The sequence below is a fragment of the Kogia breviceps genome, chromosome 5 (assembly GCF_026419965.1).
Source record: "Kogia breviceps isolate mKogBre1 chromosome 5, mKogBre1 haplotype 1, whole genome shotgun sequence".
Lineage (NCBI taxonomy): Eukaryota > Metazoa > Chordata > Mammalia > Artiodactyla > Physeteridae > Kogia > Kogia breviceps.
This window is the reverse complement of record NC_081314.1, coordinates 115,513,803-115,537,440: the sequence shown is the minus strand read 5'-3', so window position 1 is coordinate 115,537,440 and position 23,638 is coordinate 115,513,803. Positions and strand designations below refer to the sequence as shown.

General features: G+C 40.0%; 1 protein-coding gene and 1 long non-coding RNA gene across 5 annotated transcripts in view; one reads left to right on the top strand and one right to left on the bottom strand.

The window, feature by feature from the left end:
• The window catches only part of GBE1 (1,4-alpha-glucan branching enzyme 1), a 304,227-nt gene extending 287,357 nt beyond the window's left edge, over window positions 1–16,870 (bottom strand). Inside the window, exon 1 of the mRNA XM_059065713.2 lies at window positions 16,466–16,870. Within this exon, the coding sequence (XP_058921696.1) occupies window positions 16,466–16,617 (152 nt within the window). The 5' untranslated portion in view covers window positions 16,618–16,870. The remainder of the gene's footprint in view (window positions 1–16,465) is intronic.
• The window catches only part of LOC131757844 (uncharacterized), a 49,768-nt gene continuing 42,324 nt past the window's right edge, over window positions 16,195–23,638 (top strand). For 3 of the 4 annotated variants that reach the window (XR_010840804.1, XR_010840803.1, XR_010840802.1), the window contains exons 1-2: window positions 16,336–16,497; window positions 22,389–22,518. This is a non-coding gene — a long non-coding RNA (uncharacterized lncRNA). Of the gene's footprint in view, window positions 16,282–16,335; window positions 16,498–22,388; window positions 22,519–23,638 lie in introns of those variants that run through there. The other variant, XR_010840806.1, reaches the window with a different exon arrangement.

Below are 23,638 nucleotides of genomic sequence, written 5' to 3'. Positions count from 1 at the left end.
AAAAAAAAAAAAAAAAGCCAATCCATGCCAGAGAGGGTGTAGAGAAAAGGGAACCCTCCTATACTGCTGGTGGGAATGTAAATTGGTACAGCCACTATGGAGAACAGTATGCAGATTCCTTAAAAAACTAAAAATAGAGCAACCATATGATCCAGCAATCGCACTCCTAGGCATATAACCAGAGAAAACCATAATTTGAAAATATACATGCACCCCAATGTTCACTGCAGCACTATTTACAATAGCCAGGACATGGAAGCAACCTAAATGTCCATCAACAGACGAATGGATAAAGAACATGTGGTACAGGAGAGCTGGGAAGATGGTGGAAGAGTAAGATACGGAGATCACCTTCCTCCCCACAGATACATCAGAAATACATCTACACGTGGAACAACTCCTACAGAACACCCACTGAATGCTGGCAGAAGACCTCAGACCTCCCAAAAGGCAAGAAATTCCCCACGTACCTGGGTAGGGCAAAAGAAAAAAGAATAAACAGACAAAAGAATAGGGACAGGACCCGCACCAGTGGGAGGGAGCTGCAAGAGAGGAAAGGTTTCCACACACTAGGAAGCCCCTTCGCAGGCGGAGACTGCAGGTGACAGAGGGGGAGGCTTCAGAGCCGTGGAGGAGAGCGCAGCAACAGGGTGAGGAGGGCAAAGTGGAGAGATTCCGCAGAGGATGGGTGCCGACCAGCACTCACCAGCCTGAGAGCCTTGTCTGCTCACCCACTGGGACGGGAGGGGACTAGGAGCTGAGGCTCGGGCTTTGGTCGGATCGCAGGGAGAGGACTGTGGTTGGCGGCATGAACACAGCCTGAAGGGGTTAGTGCACCACGGCTAGCAAGGAGGGAGTCCAAGAAAACGTTAGGACCTGCCGAAGGGGCAAGAGACTTTTTCTTCCCTCTTTGTTTCCTGGTGCACGAGGAGAGGGGATTAAGAGCTCTGCTTAAAGGCGCTCCAGAGACGGGCGTGAGCCATGGCTATCAGCACGGACCCCAGAGATGGGCCTGAGATGCTAAAGCTGTTGCTGCAGCCACCAAGAAGCCTGTGTGCAAGCACAGGTAACTATCCCCACCTCCCCTCCCGGGAGCCTGTGCAGCCCACCACTGCCAGGGTCCCATGATCCAGGGACAACCTCCCCAGGAGGACGCAAGACACACCTCAGGCTGATGCAAATTCACACAGGCCTCTGCCGCTGCAGGCTCACCCCGCACTCCATGCCCCTCCCTTCCCACCCCCACCCTGCGGCCTGCGAGAGCCAGAGCCCCCGAATCAGCTGCTCCTTTAATCCCATCCTGTCTGAGTGAAGAACAGACGCCCTCCGGCGACCTATACGCAGAGGCAGGGCCAAATCCAAAACTGAACACTGGGAGCTGTGCGAACAAAGAAGAGAAAGGGAAATTTCTCCCAGCAGCCTCAGGAGCAGCGGATTAAATCTCCACAAAAAACTTGAGGTACACTGCATCGGTGGAAAACCTGAATAGACAGTGAATCATCCCAAATTGAGGAGGTGGACTTTGAGAGAAAGATATATTATTTTTTCCCCTTTTCCTCTTTTTGTGAGTATGTATGTGTATGCTACTGTGTGAGATTTCGTCTGTATAGCTTTGCTTTCACCATTTGTCCTAGGGGTCTGTCTGTCCGTTTTTTACTTTTTTTTACTTAAAAAGTTTTTTTCTTAATATTTTTAAATCTAATTATTTTATCTTCTTTCTTTCTTTCTTTCTTTCTTTCTTCCTTCCTTCCTTCCTTCCTTCCTTTCTTTCTTCCTTCCTTTCTTTCTCTTTCTTTCTTTCTTTCTTTCTTTCTTTCTTTCTTTCTTTCTTTCTTTCTTTCTTTCTTTTCTTCCTTCCTTCCTCTCTCTCTCCCCCTCCCACCCTCCCTCTCTCTCTTTCTTTCTTTCTGCTTTTTCTCCCTTTTATTCTGAACCGTGTGGATGAAAGGCTCTTGGTGCTGCAGCCAAGAGTCAGAGCTGTGCCTCTGAGGTGGGAGAGCCAACTTCAGGACACTGGTCCATAAGAGACCTCCCAGCTCCACGTAATATCAAACGGTGAAAGTCTCCCAGGGATCTCCATCTCAAAACCAACACCCAGCTTCACTCAACGATCAGCAAGCTACAGTGCTGGACACCCTATGCCCAACAACTAGCAAGACAGGAACACAACACCACCCATTAGCAGAGAGGCTTCCTAAAATCATAATAAGGCCACAGACACCCCAAAACACACCACCAGACGTGGACCTGCCCACCAGAAAGACAAGATCCAGCCTCATCCACCAGAACACAGGCACTACTGCCCTCCACTAGGAAGCCTACACAACCCACTGAACCAACTTTAGCCACTGGGGACAGACACCAAAAACAACAGGAACTATGAACCTGTAGCCTGCAAAAAGGAGACCCCAAACAGTAACATAAGCAAAATGAGAAGACAGAAAAACACACAGCAGATGAAAGAGCAACATAAAAACCCACCTGACCTAACAAATGAAGAGGAAATAGGCAGTCTACCTGAAAAAGAATTCAGAATAATGATAGTAAAGATGATCCAAAATCTTGGAAATAGAATAGACAAAATGCAAGAAACATTTAACAAGGACCTAGAAGAACTAAAGAGGAAACAAGCAACGATGAACAACACAATAAATGAAATTAAAAATACTCTAGATGGGATCAATAGCAGAATAACTGAGGCAGAAGAACGGATAAGTGACCTGGAAGATAAAATAGTGTAAATAACTACTGCAGAGCAGAATAAAGAAAAAAGAATGAAAAGAACTGAGGACAGTTTGAGAGACCTCTGGGACAACATTAAACACGCCAACATTTGAATTGTAGGAGTCCCCGAAGAAGAGAAAAAGAAAGGGACTGAGAAAATATTTGAAGAGATTATAGTTGAAAACTTCCCTAATACGGGAAAGGAAACAGTGAATCAAGTCTAGAAAACACAGAGAGTCCTATACAGGATAAATCCAAGGAGAAACACACCAAGACACATATTAATCAAACTATCAAAAGTTAATACAAAGAAAACATATTAAAAGCAGCAAGGGAAAAACAACAAATAACACACAAGGGAATCCCTATAAGGTTAAGAGCTGATCTTTCAGCAGAAACTCTGCAAGCCAGAATGGAGTGGCAGGACATTTTTTTTTTTTTTTTTTTTTGGCAGGACATATTTAAAGTGATGAAGGAGAAAAAGCTACAACCAAGATTACTCTACACAGCAAGGATCTCATTCAGATTTGATGGAGAAATTAAAACCTTTACAGACAAACAAAAGCTGAGAGAATTCAGCACCACCAAACCAGCTTTACAACGAATGCTAAAGGAACTTTTCTAGGCAAGAAACACAAGAGAAGGAAAAGACCTACAATAATACATGCAAAACAATTAAGAGAATGGGAATAGGAACATACATATTGATAATTACCTTAAATATAAATGGATTAAATGCCCCCACCAAAAGACACAGACTGGCTGAATGGATGCAAAAACAAGACCCATATATATGCTGTCTACAAGAGACCCACTTCAGACCTAGAGACACATACAGACTGAAAGTGAGGGGATGGAAAAAGATATTCCATGCAAATGGAAATCAAAAGAAAGCTGGAGTAGCAATTCTCATATCAGAATAAATAGACTTTAAAACAAAGAGTATTACAAGAGACAAAGAAGGACACTACATAATGATCAAGGGGTTGATCCAAGAAGAAGATATAACAATTGTAAATATTTATGCACCCAACATAGGAGCAACTCAATACATAAGGCAAATACTAACAGCCATAAAAGGGAAAATCGACAGTAACACATTCATAATAGGGGACTTTAACACCCCATTATCACCAATGGACAGATCATCCAAAATGAAAATAAATAAGGAGACACAAGCTTTAAATGAAACATTAAAGAAGATGGATTTAATTGATAGTTATAGGACATTCCATCCAAAAACAACATAATACACATTTTTTTCATGTGCTCATAGAACATTCTCCAGTATACATCATATCTTGGGTCACAAATCAAGCCTAGGTAAATTTAAGAAAATTGAAATTGTATCAAGTATCTTTTCCGACAACAATGCTATGAGACTAGGTATCAATTACAGGAAAAGATCTGTAAAAAATACAAAACCGTGGAGGCTAAACAATACACTACTTAGTAACGAAGTGATCACTGAAGAAATCAAAAAACAGCTAGAAACAAATGACAATGGAAACACGACAAACCAAAACCTATGGAATGCAGCAAAAGCAGTCTAACAGGGAAGTTTATAGCAATACAATCCTACCTTAAGAAATAGGAAACATCTCGAATAGACAACCTAACCTTGCACCTAAAGCAATTAAAGTAAGAAGAAGAACAAAAAAAAAAAAAAAAAAACCCAAAGTTAGCAGAAGGAAAGAAATCATAAAGATCAGATCAGAAATAAATGAAAAAGAAATGAAAGAAATGATAGCAAAGACCAATAAAACTAAAAGCTGGTTCTTTGAGAAGATGAACAAAATTGATAAACCATTAGCCAGACTCATCAAGAAAAAAAGGGAGAAGACTCAAATCAATAGAATTAGAAATGAAAAAGGACAAGTAACAACTGACACTGCAGAAATACAAAAGATCATGAGAGATTACTACAAGCAACTCTATGCCAATAAAATGGACAACCAGGAAGAAATGGACAATTTCTTAGAAATGCACAACCTGCCAAGACTCAATCAGGAAGAAAAAGAAAATAAGAACAGACCAATCACAAGCACTGTAATTGAAACTGTGATTAAAAATCTTCCAACTAACAAAAGCCCAGGACCATATGGCTTCACAGGTGAATTCTATCAAACATTTAGAGAAGAGCTAACACCTATCGTTCTCAAACTCTTCCAAAAGATAGCAGAGGGAGGAACACTCCCAAACTCATTCTACGAGGCCACCATCACCCTGATACCAAAACCAGACAAAGATGTCACAAAGAAAGAAAACTACAGGCCAATATCACTGACGAGCATAGATGCAAAAATCCTCAACAAAATACTAGCAAACAGAATCCAACAGCACATTAAAAGTATCATAAACCATGATCAAGTGGGGTTTATTCCAGGAATGCAAGGATTCTTCAATATATGCAAATCAATCAACGTGATACACCATATCAACAAACTGAAGGAGAAAAACCATATGATCATCTCAACAGATGCAGAGAAAGCTTTTGACAAAATTCAACACCCATTTATGATAAAAACCCTCCACAAAGTAGGCATAGAGGGAACTTTCTTCAGCATAATAAAGGCCATATATGACAAACCCACAGCCAACATTGTCCTCAATGCTAAAACCTGAAACCATTTCCACTAAGGTCAGGAACAAGACAAGGTTGCCCACTCTCACCACTCTTATTCAACCTAGTTTTGGAAGTTTTAGCCACAGCAATCAGAGAAGAAAAGGAAATAAAAGGAATCCAAATTGGAAAAGAAGAAGTAAAGCTGTCACTGTTTGCAGATGACATGATACTATACATAGAGAATCCTAAAGATGCTACCAGAAAACTACTAGAGCTAATCAATGAATCTGGTAAAGGTGCAGGATACAAAATTAATGCACAGAAATCTCTGGCCTTCTTATACACTAACGATGAAAAATCTGAAAGTTAAGTTAAGAAAACACTCCCGTTTACCACTGCAACAAAAAGAATAAAATATCTAGGAAAAAACCTACCTAAGGAGACAAAAGACCTGTATGCAGAAAACTATAAGACACTGATGAAAGAAATTAAAGATGATACAAATAGATGGAGAGATATACCATGTTCTTGGATTGGAAGAATCAACATTGTGAAAATGACTCTACTAACCAAAGCAATCTACAGATTCAATGCAATCCCTATCAAATTACCACTGGCATTTTTCACAGAACTAGAACAAAAAATTTCACAATGTGTATGGAAACACAAAAGACCCCGAATAGCCAAAGCAATCTTGAGAATGAAAAACGGAGCTGGAGGAATCAGGCTCCCTGACTTCAGCCTATACTACAAAGATACAGTAATCAAGACAGTATGGTACTGGCACAAAAACAGAAATATACATCAATGGAACAGGAAAGAAAGCCCAGAGATAAACCAACGCACATATGGTCACCTTATCTTTGATAAAGGAGGCACGAATATACAGTGGAGAAAGGACAGCCTCTTCAATAAGTGATGGTGGGAAAACTGGACAGGTACATGTATAAGTATGAGAGTAGAACACTCCCTAACACCATACACAAAAATAAGCTCAAAATGGATTAAAGACCTAAATGTAAGGCCAGAAACTATCAAACTCTTAGAGGAAAACATAGGCAGAACACTCTATGACATAAATCACAGCAAGAACAAGTGGTACATATATACAATGGAATATTACTAAGCCATAAAAAAGAACAAAATAATGCCACTTGCAGCAACATGGATGGACCTAGAGATTATCATACTACGTGAAGTAAGTCAGAAAGTGAAAGACAGATATCACATGATATCACTTATATGTGGAATCTTAAAAAAGGGTACACATGAAGTTATCTATAAAACAGCAATAGAGGGCTTCCCTGGTGGCACAGTGGTTGAGAATCCGCCTGCCGATGCAGGGGACATGGGTTCGTGCCCTGGTCTGGGAAGATCCCACATGCCACAGAGCAGCTGGGACCGTGAGCCATGGCCGCTGAGCCTGTGCATCCGGAGCCTGTGCTCCGCAATGGGAAAGGCCACAACAGTGAGAGGCCTGCGTACCGAAAAAAAAAGAAAAAACAGCAATAGAATGACAGATGTAGAAAATAAACTTATGGTTACTGGGTTGGGGGGGCCGGGGGTGTGTGTTAAGGGGGAGAGGGATAAATTGGGAGATTGGGATTGGCACAAACACACTACTATATATAAAATAGGTAACTAATAAAGACCTACTGTATAGCACACAGAACTCTACTGAGTACTCTGCAATAGCCTATATGGGGAAGAATCTAAAACAGAGTGTATATATATATATATGTATAAGAGATTCACTTTGCTGTACACCTAAAACTAACACCACATTGTAAATCAACTATACCCCAAGAAAAAAAATTTTTTAAAGCCAATCTTCAAAGATTATATATTCTCTGATTTAATTTATATAACATTCAAAATATGAAAAATATTATAGAAATGTAAAACAGATCAGTAATTCCCAGAGTTTAGGGATAGAGGGAGTGGAAATAGTATAAGTATAAAGGAATGCAGAATTCCTGTGTGGTGATGGAATGGTTCTGTATCTTCACTGTAGTGGCAGTTACATTAATATATACTTGTGATAAAACTGCAAAGATGTGCATGCAAAGACTGTTGAAAACTGAATAAGGTCTGCATAGTGTATCAATGTCAATTTCCTGGTTTTGAAACTGCCATAAAGTTAAACAAGATATTACCACTGGGACAAGCTTGGCTAATAGTACAGAGGCCTTCTCTGTACTATTTTTGCAACTTCCTGTGGTTTATAATTATTTCAAAATAATTTTTTAAATATAGTCTAACACAATTTGCAATTCTCTAAATTCACTATATTTTTTAATGTCCTCTAAAGGTACCTTAAACCTGCTACAACCAAACTTCAGTTTTGATAACACTCTTGTTTCTGTTTTCCTGCTTATGTGTTGAATTTGTGAGTAGAGGTTTCCCTAACACTGCATGGATAGCAGATAATTTTCAATAAAAGGCATTTTAGGGAACTGAACAAAAAAGAGACCCATTCGCTCCACTATGCTGCTGTGCTTCACTAGCAAGCACAACTTGCACAACCAAAAGAGCACTGCCAACTGAAATGGTCAAGAGGATGGAAGACTCCCACATGTAAACAAAATGAACAGATAAGTAAACAAAAATATGAGAGACTGTTAATGCTGAAAAATGAGAATTGGAGGGGGGAAAATACTTGGAATTGATGAATATGAATTTGTTTGTGAATCTCTAGAATCCTGGAATAATAACCAATTCTCTTGAGAAAAGACTGTAAAACAATGAAAAAGCAATGGTAACACACATTAGTTACTCATGTCCTCCAAACAGTAGCCTAAAATGTTCATGGATAATAGACCTATAACCTCTTAGGGAAAAAAGAAACTAATATGACCCCACACACATTACTGATCTATTCTGACATCAAAGAGGAATCATTATGCTGTCTTTACAGTCCAAAGAGGAAAAAAAGAGGAATCCCATTCTTCCACAAATTGTTCGTTGGTCTACTGTCAAAGATGAAATACTAGGCTTCTCTGTGATGATAAAATCTTATATTTATATGGTAAGTCTGTAGCAGGTATGTTCTGAAGAACAAAGCTTACACATCTTAATCTTTTAAAAGAATAGAAAAGTATAATGTGAAAGCCCATAAACGTGCATGTAGTTAGGTAACAAAAGACAATTCATGTTTTAAAGCCTGAGCATCAACTGTCATCTTTATTTTAGTTCTGTTCTTCTTTCTCACCCCACAAATACAATATTCTCCAAATAACTTAAAAATAAAGCAGATCATTTTTGAATGAGCCCAAGAGAACATGAAAAAATTAGTAGTAACTGACAAACTCATTTCCTCTCAAAACATTCTATTTTTAAGAGTAAAACACCTATGAAATTAAAAAGAGAAGACAGGGCTTCCCTGGTGGCGCAGTGGTTGAGAGTCCGCCTGCCGATTCAGGGGACGCGGGTTCGTGCCCCGGTCCGGGAAGATCCCACAGGCCGTGGAGCGGCTGGGCCCGTGAGCCATGGCCGCTGAGCCTGCGCGTCCGGAGCCTGTGCTCCGCAACGGGAGAGGCCACAGCAGTGAGAGGCCTGCGTACCACAAAAAAAAAAAAAAAAAAAAAAAAAAAAAAAAAAAAAAAAGAGAAGACAGAGGTGCTCCCCAAATCGTTGGGCCAGGGGGCTGAAGTGAAATCAGACAGGCTCATTTTGGAGTAGAGCAAGCAAAAGTGTCTGTATTTGTCCCAGGAAAAGAATCCTGAGAAATACAGAAATCCAGAAATACAAGGTAGAGCAAAGTGAAAGCCATGCCCCAGAGTCTGGTGATACTGAGGGATGTAGCTGAAGACTTCTCTCAGAAGTGGAAATGCCTGGATTCTGCTCAGAAAGATTTGTACACAGATATGATATTGGGGAACTACAACATGGTATCACTGGGACTTTTTATCTTTATCCAGACATTGTCTCCTCATTGGAGCAAAAGAAAGAGCCCAGGCAAGTTGTGACAGATGAGACAAAAAGGCATTTCTCAGGAAGATATGCGTACAGCTGAAAGCCATGATTATGCAGGTTCACTTTCAGCTAAGGACGGCCATGCCATGGGACAGCTCTGATGAATAATTTGTAAACTGAAAGAATGATATGGAGTTTACAGGTAAACTAATTTATGCTTGGCTAAAGTGGACATAGTGAGTTAGCTTGTACTCCTGCTAGGAAGACAGATATGGGCCCTAGATATGCCCAGCCATCTTCTAAACATTAGAATCAAGACCATATGTTAAGGATAGTAGAACCAAAAGATAAATATGAGTCAATGCTAAGGCCCAAACCACTTACCCCCACTTTCTTTGTGAGAAATACAAACCTCTATTTCCATAACTCACAGTTTGCGTGATTTTCTGTTCTTTGAGGGTATGTTCAGTTTCTGTTACATACACCTAAATGCGTAACGGATTTTATCACATTCAGTAATAAAGAATGTAGCTGTGTTATGCAGCTATTCATAATTAAATACAACTTGTGGCTACTTGCTTATCATTTATGAAAATAAAAATGTTATACTGATGATATTGAGTAACATATGATTTTATTAGTAAAAGAAATATTTCTCACTTCTAAATATTTGGAAAACTTCAAGGTTATCTATACAAGAAATATATTTGCAGACTTGGTTTTCTGATTATCACATTTTAGATTACAGACCTAGGGCATATACCCAGAAACTGTCTAATTGTAATTTATCCTTCAGTGGATCTACTAAAATACACATGGTATTCCATTCCTTTGTTTTATGTATATCATTGCAAATTCAAACATACTGAAAACTGAAATCATCAAATAAAAAAAGAAAGGATAAAAAAGACAAGGCAAGACATAGGGTTTAAATTTTTTTTCTTATTAATAGATCATAAGTTCAGACTCCACTAGATAATTCTTTCATTTGCAAACTTTTAAGCTGCTATTATGTATTTTTTCTTCATATTTTCAAAGTCATTCCTGCTATTAGTAAACTCGGTATGACCATTCCTCCAAGCATCCAGAGTTCAGGAGGAAGAAAATCCCTGCAGCTGTTTGATGTACAAGAATATGAACACTTAGCAGTGAGATGAAAGAAGAGAAAAGACAGAAACGGAAGATCAAGAGAAGAGTGATTTGGGGTTTCTGCAGGGTAGCATTTACCTCTCTCAATAAAGGGAGCTTTGTGCTCATTACGTCCCAGAATTCATCTTGCCTTCAGCTTGCAGTAAACTGGCAACTGCCTTATCATTTCCTCTCCAAATTAAGGATCAAAATTTAAACATTTTCTTTTCTTTCTCCATTAGATTATGATTAAAATTACCACCTCCTCACCTCATTCACACAAATGCACTACTAGGAAAGAGAAGGAACCCCTTAAAGTAAAGATGCTGTTAAGCAGCAAAATGAAGAGCTGTGGGGAATTTCCAGTCAGGTTATTTATCTGATGGTTGATTTCAGGATACAGGATTAAAGAAACGATATATTTACATATATTCCTCATCCTCAAGAAACCCCTATAAGGTGTGTCCAATCCATATTTTTCAAAAAAAGAAACTGAGGTTCACAGAGGTTGACTAAGTTACCCTCAGATTCGAAGCTGTTTAGCATTTACGACAGCTAAAATTCAAGCTTCATCTTGCTCTTGTGCTTAGCAACATGGACACTCAGCCATATGTTTATTTTTGTTCCATTTCACATGTGAAGAAGCTAAATTTAGGATCTCAGCTATTATGGTCTTTTAAACATCAAAAATCAACCAGGTAAGTCACCATAACTTAATGTCAATTGTATAATAAATTAATGAATGTAGACTGTATAACAACATGTGTTTATGTGGAATTTTGCCTTCTGTTGATGTACTAGGTTCTTGCTACCCTAAACACAAAACAGAACAGGGGTTGCTCTTGGATCTTAAGCACAAAAAAACCCAAAAAGACAAAAACAGAACCTGGATTCTAAACAGTAGTGAGCATCTACTGATGAGTGGACATCACTACATGAAGAGAATCTACTCTTCTATAAAACAATAAAGTTACTTTAGAATGAAAGGTAGCTGAGAACAGCAATTCTCTCCACTGAAAACCCTTTTATATTTTCCTTTAATATCTATAAATGTAAAATTGAAGTTTTACACATGCTTTTAAATAGCAGCAGCATGATATGCTTATCAATCTAAAACGATAGCACATTTCACAGGGTCTGTGTTATCATCTCATTGACTAACTAGGGCTAGCCTGGCGGGAGCTGAACTGAATCCTCTAAGAAGTTACCACACACAGTCATTTCTCAGGAGATGGTGCAGCAGGCGCCAGATCCTAAACTAAACCAAATGCTCCATGGAGTCATTTTAAGGCACTTTGAAAATGAGAAGAGGTCACAGCCTCTTGCCCATCACTGTAAAGAATTCAGGAGTGACTCTGGAGTTAGTACAGATCTCAGCCGCAAGGTACAAAGGAATCTACTGCTAGTACAGAAGAGCAGGTCAGGTATGACTTATAATTTTTGTATTCTTCTTGCCTTCTAGAATCACTGACATTTGACTTTCTTCAGAGCCTACAACTTGGCCAGGCACTGAGAGAAAAGTGCACCATTCAGCTACAATATAAAATTTCTGCACCACAAGAATCAGTTTTTGGTGTGGTTGCTATTACGTGAAATCTAAACTACATTCTAGTTCTGATTAGATATCAGTGTAAAAGCTATTTTTATTTCTAACAAAATAGAGATGTTCACTGTAATTGTGATACTTAACACACTTGAGCTCACAAAAACCTCTCTTCCTAATTTTTTTTTTTTTTTTTTTTTTTTTTTTTTTTTTTTTTTTGCGGTACGCGGGCCTCTCACTGTTGTGGCCTCTCCCGTTGCGGAGCACAGGCTCCAGACACGCAGGCTCAGCGGCCATGGGTCACGGGCAATCGGCAGGCGGGCTCTCAACCACTGCGCCACCAGGGAAGCCCAGGGAAGGCATTTAATATATCTCTAGGCTGTGTCCTTAAGTACGTACAGGCACTAACAAGACAGAAGTAAAGTATGCATCAAGCAGAAGAAATAACATGTACAAAAGCCATAGCTGGACCCATGGCTAGACCAAAACAGGTGGCATCCAAGACTGGATAATATTCTGGCACACTTCAAATTGATCTTCTTTAAACATATGGTAAAGATCTATTTTATGGGGTAGAGAAAACTTATTTTCTATTAATAAAAATTAAATATAGAAATGGGTTCCCTTTTTAATCCATTTCTACTAAGCCAAAAGCATCATTCTTCTGATAAAGATCAGAAAATGTTTCTAGTTCTTGACCTCTCCTGCCTTTTTACTTCTAGACTCCTTACTTCTCACAAGCCTACACAAAATAAAAAATGAAAATCTTCAATATTTAAGAAAGGACTACATGTGTAAAACAGGTATAATGTTTCCAATTTATTCTAGTGATATTTTAGTGCCCCTTATAGAATAGCCCCCAGACATCCTAGCTACCTCTTTACACGTAGCCCCCTTCTGATTAGGTGGTACAGAGTGAGAAGGAGGATCCAAAGATGAGGCTAAAAAGGTAGACAGGAAGCAGATAATACAGAGTTTTGTAGGTCACGAGAAAGAGACTATACTGTACCTTAAAAGGAATGGAATTGTTGAGAAGATTTGAAAAGGGAGAACAACTGTGAGGCTGTTTTTACAAACCAGGCTAGAGATGCTAGCAACTTGAGTAGGAGGAAAACAGTAGGAATACAGTGTGGCATATACTTGAAAAGTAGTTAGGAGCTACTACTGACTAGACTTAGAGAGAAAAAGAAGGGGAGACGAGTAATTAAGGATAAGTCTTGAGTTTTAGGCTTGAGTAGTTGGTAGAGGAGGTTAACACACACTGAGATAAGGTATAAAAGGACAATCAGGCTTGGGATGAAAAACCCTAAGTTCAGTTTTGTACACATTGAGTTTTATACTTACAGTACATCAAAATGCAGATATTTATAAACAAGACCAGGAGACTAAGACCAGGGGAGATTTAGGGTGAAGATAGATGTGGGCAGCCTCAGTACACAGATGGAATTCATGGGATGGATGAGAATACTTAGGGAAAGTATGTGTATAAAACAGAAATACATAAAGGAACCTAGGGAAGAGCCCTGAGAATCTCTTATATTAATGATCTTAAAGAGGCTGAGGAGAAACCACCAGAGATAATGGAAGAAAAGCAAGAGTACACATCATGGCTTCAAGGATCTAATAAGTGGTCCAAAATGTTCAATGCTAGAAATAGAGAGAAAGAAAGAGATATTCACTAAATTACCAAGAAGGCATTTTTTGTGAACTTAAGTCAACTTTTGTGAACTTTAATAAAACTTGAAACAGTTTTATTAAAGAAAGAGTAATCCCAGCTGCAGCAAGCCACGTGAACTCATCACAACCGAATTTCAGGTTCTTCATCTGTAAAACAGGAAAAACAAAAATACCCACCCTTCCTACCTTGTAGTTTTGTTATTAGGGTTAAATTAAATACTATAACATATGTAAAAGTTACTATATAAACAGAGGGTATAGACAAGTGTTACTGTAACTGTGTTGTTAATCCTCCTGTTTACAAATGTCAGTTTTCTGTTCCACCCACGTGGTTAAGTCACATTTGACTTACACTGGCCAATATGTGTATCAGCAGAAGTGGCTGATTGCTAGGCAAAAGCTGTAAGAAATAGTGCCTAGTTCAAAATGTTCTCTGTTCTACTGTAGAACCATGTTTCAAAATGAAGACTTCATCAGCCTAGATCCTTGAATGATTGCCATGAGAAGAGCCTGACTCACACTGACATGTAGCATGGGGACAAATAACATTGTTTTAAAACACTACGATGTTGGAATTATGATACAGCAACTAATTGCAGCACAAATAACAGGTGAAAAAAGCAGGAAAGCCAAGAGGAAAATCATATCTTAGGAGGTAATCAATGAGACATCACAGGGCCTGTCACCCACGCTAATGTCTAATTTTTATTTTATGGCACGGAGTAATTCACTAACCCTCATGCTTGATTCAACATTCCTACAATTACAGAAAAGGTAAACAAGAACAAAGGTACATAATGGAATTTCTAATGAAGACATGGTGTTTAGGAAAGAATAAGACAGTCTATCAATGAGAAACCGCCTCCCCTATCACCATTATACTGTTATTATTTGTACCCTAAATTTTCTTCACTCCTTAGTAAGCATACTTTGCATCTATGTTTGACTGGTTGTATATTTGTGTTAGGCCAAAGACACACTGCCTAAGTGGGTTATTAGAAATGAATGGAAAATAGGAAAAGTAATCAGGACCACACTTAACAAAGGAGAAATTCTTTTATTCTTCAAATGCTAACAGTAAAAGTTACTGCGGCCAAACGCCAAATTACTACTTGATATGCCTAAAGGGAACATGTGTGCTGGAAAATGGCAATTACTCAGAACCAAGGCCAGAAGTAGAATCCAGGTCAGAGTGAGGCACAAGGACCCACTGGACCAGCCTTTTCATCAAGAACACTGGAGTGCTCCCACTTCTTTATTCTGGCCTTTGTCCCTCTCATTAGTTCTGACAAACCATGAAAGAGGATCACAACTGCTTCAATCCCAATGGAGCTGAAGTGAATTACATGAAACAAACACTTAACAAGGGAGGTTTGTCTACTTGTAATCATTTTTTTAAAACAGAGAGGGGAGAAACGGAGACAAAACATTTCCACAACTCTGCTTTTAGAAATGTCTTACCTGTCATTTTACAAAGCATCCAAGTAAATTAGTGTCATCAAGAGTCGGACCACCATCTTTTGCTCTAAAATTTTTTACTATTTCTAAATCAAATCCAATCCTGAACCCTAAACAATCCTGAACACTAAATTTCTTTGAAAGCACATATTGTAAACACTGAAGGCAATTTCACAAGGCTGCTCCCGGAATGGCTTATATAAAGGCCCAACATCTAATTAACTTAGCAACAGCTCAAGGTGACTCCTTTGAGGAGGGCCCATGCATTAGGATATACAAGCTCTGGAATGAAGTGTTGTATTCAACTTTGTGTCCCTTACTTTTTGTTCCTAAAGGACCCTTAATAAACAGTTGCTGAATTGAGTACAGGTAATAAGTGACAATGCCAGGTCATGAACCTAAGACTTTTTATTTTCCCAAACTCCAAATCAACCGTGTTTCATTACCCCCAATGCTGCTTCTTGTCAAGTAACTACTAGAAGTTTTCAATTACTTGAAACTGTGACTAGGTATTCTGTTGCCATGGTAATTTTCAAGTGGCTCTGCTAAAAGGGCAGAAACCATTAAATCACAATGTGCTTATCTCACAAATGTAACTACTATAACTAGCATAACAACTATTTTAGTCTTAAAAATTATACCTTTTAAATTCAGCTGACTACTGGAATTATTATCCTAGCAACTTCAGCATGATGGGAGACAAGCTAAAAGTAAAGCATACTAAGTGGGCCTCTAGAAGTCTGGCTTTCCTCGCCTTTCTCCAGCTTCAGGATGGCAATGCCAAACACGGGTTAGTACTCGTCAATGATGGCCCAAGGGGTAAAAAACAAAGACCAAGATAAGCTTAATCTTCTCTGAGAGGGAGAATATTAACAAGGAATGAAAAGCTGCCTGAAAGAATCCTGTATAAAATCACAGTATTTGCTATAAAATAAGCGAGAAGGTTTTAAACGCGCAATTACACAGGCCAGGTGTTATGCACACGCTAATTTACAGGACCACTCTGGTCCATGGAAGGGTCAGAAAACCTGCAGTGCAGTTGTCTAACTCCGCATCAGAACCTGAGGAAACGGGTGCTGGCAGCCAAAGCACACACCCAATGGCGCAAAACTGACGATTCGAAGGGAGGAGAGAGGGATGAGGAAAGTTTATTCAGCCCTTCTGCCTCTGGTCCGGCGGCAAGTCTTGCCAACCCGCAACTCCGGAAGCCATTGAACCCAATTACCGGACTCAACTCTTCGCCCAAGTCCGGAAGTTGCTACCCACCAAGGTGGGGGGCGGGGCCGGCGGGGGTGGAGCCGGCGAGGGGCGGGGCCCACAGTCCAAGAGCCAACGGGCGGCCCCAGCCGCAAGGTCGCGGCTGGAAGGCGGGCTGATGGGTTCTGTGGAGTGGGGTGGGGGGGCAGTGGGGGGGCTAGGGGGAGTCGGGGGACAGCACCAAGGTGGGGCTGTACCTGCGCTGGAAGTCCGGAGCGAAGGGTTTCAGGTACGGGTCTATCTCTAGAAGTCGGGCTAGTTCGGGCACGTCCGCTAAGGCAGCGGCCAGCGCCTCATCAGAGGATTCGGACCGAGCCTCCCGAGCCGGGTGACCCGCTGGAGCCGCCATCTTCTGCCGCAGCCCGAGTAGCCGAGGCCCGAGAGGGTCGAGTGGAGCGGGAGCGGGAGCTCTAGCCGGGAGGACGCCCAGGCGAGCCGAGGCAAGCCGTGGGAGGCCCAGTTCCCTTTATAGCCGGAGAGTACGGCCGCCTGTCCCCCGTCTCCCCCCTGCCGGCAGGGAGGAGCAGGACCCGGAGTGATCCCCGGACGCACGTTCCGAGAGGGGAGGAGGCGCCCAGGCCTCTCCGCCTACTCACGCGGCTCGTACGGGGAGGTTGCGGACACCTCCCCCTTCCTCCACCCGCGTCTCAGCCCCGGTGCCCAGGCCACCCCAGGAGGCGGTACCGAGCGGACTCGCTCAGCCTTGACCTGTCTTACCCTGACCCATTCTTGGCAGCGGAGAACCGCCGTGTCACTCCCCATCGCCCCAGCTTTTCTTTCTTTTAACAAGTCTCACTGAAGGGCGGCATGCCCTTCAAATGGATATATGGTTTTCTTGGAAGGGACTTTTCTTCTCTAAGTTCTGAGAGAATCCTGTAATCGTCCCAGAGATACTCTGGTGTTCTGGTATTATTCTCTGGGTTACCAACGACTGAGAATTGGAATTATGAAAACTTTTACCATTCCCCATAACCTCAAAAAGAGAGAAAGAAAAAGGCCCTTTTGCCTTTTTTTTTTCCGGTACGCGGGCCTCTCACTGTTGTGGCCTCTCCCGTTGCGGAGCACAGGCCCCGCCCCGGACGCGCAGGCTCAGCTGCTATGGCTCACGGGCCCAGCTGCTCCGCGTCATGTGGGATCTTCCTGGACCCGGGCACGAACCCGTGTCCCGTACATCGGCAGGCAGACTCTCAACCACTGCGCCACCAGGGAAGCCCTAAACTATTCTTTCTGAGACCAATGGTACAGGGAAGAGCATTAGAATTCAGCTGTGCCACTTACTAACGAAGTGATAAAGCAAGAAATCGCTTCATCTTGGCCTAAGAATGGGCGTCGCTAGGTAGTCTACCCCACTTGGAACTTACTTATATTCTTTCATTCCCATTAACTGACGGGTTTCTAGCTCACAGATCCTTTTTTAAGAGTACAGAATTGTGCATCGAGACAGTTGGACCCACCAACCCAGGAGTTTCCAAGCTACTTTGTACTTAGAAACTGGAGAGGCTTGGAGTATATCTGTCCCAGTTAAGTTCCAGGTGTGGATAATCCAAGGAGCTATGGAGAAGGACGTGTTGATCAGCCATGGACCTTGAATTTTAAAATGTTCAAAACATTTTTTTGTGAAGGAGTTAATAAGGACTTGATGAAAGATATCTAGGAATATAGAGCCTCAGAGTGAAAGAGTGGAGGACTTAGAAAACGTTCAGAAAGGCATGTCTTATTTCCCATAAAGATGACAACATGCAAACATTTGTAAATTTTTGTAAACAACATTTGTAAACAACAGTTGAAACTCAGAAACAGGATACCCAATAGACCCACAGACCTGTATCTCCAATCCTAAACTTTTCTCATAAATCCTGCCTATTGAATTCTGTGTTTAGCTGGTTAAGAGTCCTAAACCAAGTGTCTCCAAGACATACCCTAAGTCAGTCTTCTCATCCTTTCTGCTGTCATTCTTATGCAGGCAGCCTAGTCCTCTCTCATTTGGACTAACATATCTAAGGGTTTCCCCTTTCTCTTTCTCACCTCCAATCCATTCTCTAGTGTTTCTCAAGCTTTAATGTGCATATGAATCACCTAGGGATCTTGTTAAAAGAACAGACTTTCAGTTCTGAGTGGTGCCTCATATTCTGTAATTTTAACAAGCTCAGAGGTGATGCTGCCTCTGCAGGTTGGAAGCACAGTTTGAATAGTAAGGCTCTATGCAAGGAATAAATCATACAACCTAAATGACATGCTTGGTTCACCTGGAGTTAAAAATAAACTCCCTACTCTTCCCTAACAAGGCTTCCATAATCTGGTCCCTGCCTACCTTTCCACTGCTTATCATTCTCTGGCTTTACTATTCTGTAGTCACACTGACTTTCCTGAAACTCACTGAGCACTTTGTAGCCTCTGAGACTTTACTTGCCCTTCTCAATATTGAAAGTTCACTTCCCATAGCTGTTTCCTTCCCAGCATTCATTGAGATCTCACCATAAATGTCAACTCATCTCTGAGAAGCCTCTAATTCCACTATCTAAATATCTCAATATCTTCTCTCCTATGCAACAGTTAACAAAATTTGTGTATCTTTTTGTCTTTTATTTATTGCTCTCCCACTTTAGAATGTAAACTTGTAAACTCCAAGAGAGCAGGGACCCATTCTACCTTGTTCACTATTGAAAAAGTATTTATTGAAATCCCATGTGCCAGCCAGTTTCCCCAGTATACTGGGGATTAGTGATGAATAATACAAGTCCCAGTTGTCATAAAGCTCACAGAATAGGTAAATTTGTAGAGACAGAAAGTAGAGTATTGGTTTCCCAGGGCTGAAGGAAATAGAGAATGACTGCTAATGGGGAGAGGGTTTCTTTTAGGGGTGATGATAATTTTCTAGAATTGATTGTGGTCATGTTTGCACAGCTCTGTAGCTAGACTCAAAACTATTGGAATTGTACATTTTAAGTAGGTGCATGGCATGTGGATTATAGCTCAGTAAAGATGTTTTTAAAATACCAAAAAAGAACTTTTAAAGTAAAAGAACTTTTAAATAATATGAAATATACTCTTTAAAACTAACAGATATCCCCTGTTGAAAATTACTAGGAGAAAAAAAAGAAAAACAGAGATCTGTGACCAAACTCTAGAGAGAAGTAGAAAGTAAGTAACTTTAAATAAAAACCAGCAGTGATGATAAAGGAGAATGTGGTTTCTGAGAAGACAAAGGAGAAATTCCAGAAAGAACAGAGTGATAATAACCCTTTTATCTTTAATAATGTCATTGATAACCCAGGTTCCTTGGTTCTTTCATTTCCTCATTATGTAGGTTTTGACCTCAATTTTGTCTCCTCATTGTTATAAAATGGCTGCCACAGCTCTAAGCGGCACTTCTTCATAAGGCCTCATTTAAAGGAAAGGAAAATGTTTATACCATGCATCTTTGCCTAAGGGAAAACTCCTCCATAGCTCTTTGGCTAGAGCTAGGTCACATACCCACCCCTACACCACTGACATGGAGGAATATGACTACCATGCTTGGTTTAAATTAATTGTGATTCACTGCTTGAATTGGGTCCACCTTCTCTTACTGCATTGCTGCAGCAACATCTCGATAAAATGGTGATTCAGTTGACAAGGAAAAGCAGGATGGATAATCATGTCTGCCACATTTTCCTTTGCTACCCATCCTAGATTCCACTACCCATGAAACTTGCCAGTGTTATTAACTATCTTGTCTCCTTACCATACATGGCAAAACCTCAACCTAGAGTTGTTGAATTTGCCTTCCCCATTCCTACATCCAGATTGCTTCTGGGGAATACCAAAAAACAAACAAAACTGCATAACTGTAGAAACAAAAACCCTTCCTCATGCAAGGCAATCACAGTTTTACAGGCCATACACTGCATAAGGTATGCCCAACCAAGAGGGCAAATGAGAACCATTTCCTTTGCATGAAGGTGCCTCTGCCTCCTCAAGCTATGAAACCTTAGGAGTGTGCCCACCAGCAGGAGGCACTTCCTCCTAAATCACAAAGGTGAGTGGCAGCCCTGCCCTCAATTCTCTTCCTCTCCCTTGACCATAACACTCCTCTTTCTTCATTGCCAAGTGCTTGAGAGACTATCTCATTTACTGTTTAACACACTGTGGGCTCACTTATGTTTCTACTATATTGAAACTCCTCTTTCAAAAACACCCAAAATCACCTAGCTGTTAAACCCAATGGGCAGTTTTCAGTTTTCCTATTTAATCTCTGAAGATTTGGAACTGCTGATCATTTTTTTCTCATCTATTGAGAAAGAAAAGGGTAGAAAGTTGTGACAGAATTTGAGCTAATAAAGATGTTTAGCCACTGTGAGATAAGAGAAAGAAAACAAGTCAAGGACAAGAGGATTCCTGAATAATGATGAGAGCACAACAGAGGCTGGATATCAGATACCTGAAATAGTGCCACATGGTCCAACCATTAGTTTTTGTTCATTGCTTGATAAGCTGGGTGTGTGAGCTCAAAAAATTCAGTATTTGAATGAAGCTAGAGTTGGAGATTTACAGCGTGAGAATAGTAGAAGATTAGTAGGGCTGAGAAACTTGTGCTGGTGACCATGTCACATAATACTTAGCCATGGAATTCAGTTAGTAAGGGTGGTTAAAACAACAAGGGAATTAAAAGATCTTTGTTAGTTCTAGATACTGATTTAGCAAGGATAAGAAAAGTGGTTGACAAAAAGTGATTGAAAGTTGTTTTTGGTTAGATAAGAGCAGTGAATGGACTTACCCAGACTGCCTGAGTTCTCATCAGAGCTCCCCCACGTAAAACTTCACAAATTACTTTGCCTCTATATGCCTTCATTTTCTCTTTTTTTCTAAATTTTATTGGAGTATAGTTGATTTACAATGTTGTGTTAGTTTCAGGTGTACAGCAAAGTGATCCAGTTATACACATACATATATTTTTTTTAGATTCTTTTTTCATATAGATTATAACACAATATTGAATAGAGTTCCCTCTGCTATACAGTAGGTCCTTGTTGATTATCTATCTTATATATAGTAGTGTGTGTGTGTGTGTGTGTGTGGTCATCCCAAGCTCACGATTTATCCCTCACCCCTCCACATTTCCCCTTTGATAACCATAAGTTTGCTTTCGATATCTGTTAAGTCTGTTTCTGTTTTGTAAATAAGTTCATTTGTATCATTTTTTAAAATTAGATTCCACATATGAGTGATATATGATTTTTGTCTTACTCTCTCTGACTTCCCTTCTCTCTAGGTCCATCCCCTATACCTTCATTTTCTTAATTGCAAAGTATAATGAGGATTAAATAAGAATAGTTAATTATTTAATGAGTTCTTAGGATAGTGTCTATCATATAGTAAGCACTATATGTGTTAGCTATAATTATTACTATTATTATTAATGGATAATATACTTTAGGAGGAAAGTGTGGCTTTTCCATCCCTATATCCATAACACACATTCCAGTTTCTCCATATTAATATTTAACTTATTCATTGATTCTGGATATGGAATACTTAAACATGGAAGAAACATGAGGATGGCTAGTTTTATTTATTTTACAAATTAAATATTTGAATGCCTACTATTTTTAAGGCATTATAGAAAAGCATGATCACGTAAAGAACTTTGATATAATCCATTAAGATATTCACAATATTAGACTATTCATACATGAAAATTTAAACAATGACAGCTCAAATAGTATACAGTTGTATTAATATCATATTTTAAAATTTAATGAAATTTTAAAATCCTATTATTTGTCTTCCTTCCTCTTGCTCTTTCTTCCTCTGCCCCTCAGTGCTATAAGTATTATCTTCTTTGAAGTAATGGAATTTAATTAGATATATATTCCTTGAAATTTCTCCATTGAAATATTCTAAAACTTGATAAGGCAATGGTTACACAATTCTATAAATTTATAAAAATATCATTGAATTATACATTTTAAAAGGTGAATTTTATGGTGTGTAAATTACACCTCATAAAGGTAGTTTAACAGTTTATCTTGCATAAGACTGTAACTAAGACTCTCCATTGAAAAGGTGGATCTAATGGCTGGCAAGTATCGGTATCCCGGTCTCTAAACTGACATCCACTTATTTCTGGATTAAATTCAGCAGAGGCAATGGCCAGCCAAACGTTCCCTCTACCACCTACCAAGCCTCTCAGGGGACCCTGGAGGAAGAGAAGTTCATTCTGTCTTCAGACTCATTCACCCTCTCAACTCTCTACTTAGATGGCCAAGTGGTGAGTGTTCAATGTGATGGTGATTGTAACCACCTGGAAACCAGAGTGAGGCAAACAACTTTTCCAGAGATGGTATTTAATTGTTTTTAGGTGGTAATCATTTTCAATTACTTTTGTCCTAAGTTGTATGAGAACCAGTGACATAAAGGTGAAAGGCTCTAATTTTTGTGACAAATCCTCTGAGTATCTGGTCCTCTCCATTAAAATTTAAGCAATTTCCCTTTACCTCAAACCTACCCAAGCAAAACAGTGATTTTAATTTCACTCAAAGTACAGGCATCCTTTATGCCTTTATGTTATCTCTAGTGATTTTTTTTTTTTTTTTTTTTTTTTTTTTTTTTGTGGTACGCGGGCCTCTCACTGTTGTGGCCTCTCCCATTGCGGAGTGCAGGCTCCGGACGCACAGGCTCAGCGGCCATGGCTCACGGGCCCAGCCGCTCTGCGGCATGTGGGATCTTCCCGGACCGGGGCACGAACCCGTGTCCCCTGCATCGGCAGGCGGATTCTCAACCACTGCGCCACCAGGGAAGCCCTCTAGTGATTATTTTATATCTGAAATTTTCAGTACTTCTCAATTGTTTCTTATCTGAAAGTTTTGCAAACTTTCAGGTGCAAGATCTTGTAAGAAAGAATCAGGTAGCTGAGCTTATCGTAATGGAGTCATTTTGAAAAGATTGCAGCGATTCTTCAGAATACTAGGTAATAATAATAACACACTGCTTTCTACAGTCTAGGAGAACTATTTTATACTGCCTTTCAGAAAGGTGACTATGAAGGATAAATGCAAGTTTTTTTTTAAAGACTTAAAAATTAAACAAAAAAATTTAAAACAATGTATCTGTCAACTTTACCTAAATGAAACTCAGGTCTCTGGCAAACCTTTCCAGTCCAGAACCAAGCAGAGAGCCAGAAAATGGGGTAGCAGGGCGGGGGCGGGGGGTTTTTTATCATATAAAATTTGTCACAAAGCGCATGGGTTAAAGCCCCTTGTAATATGCTTATAGGAAGTTACCTCCTACCCCCATCACCTATTATAGTAGCTTGAATGGTGGTCCCCCAAAAGATATGCCCATGTCCTAATACTTAGAACCTGTGAATGTTACCTTATTTGGGAAAGGTC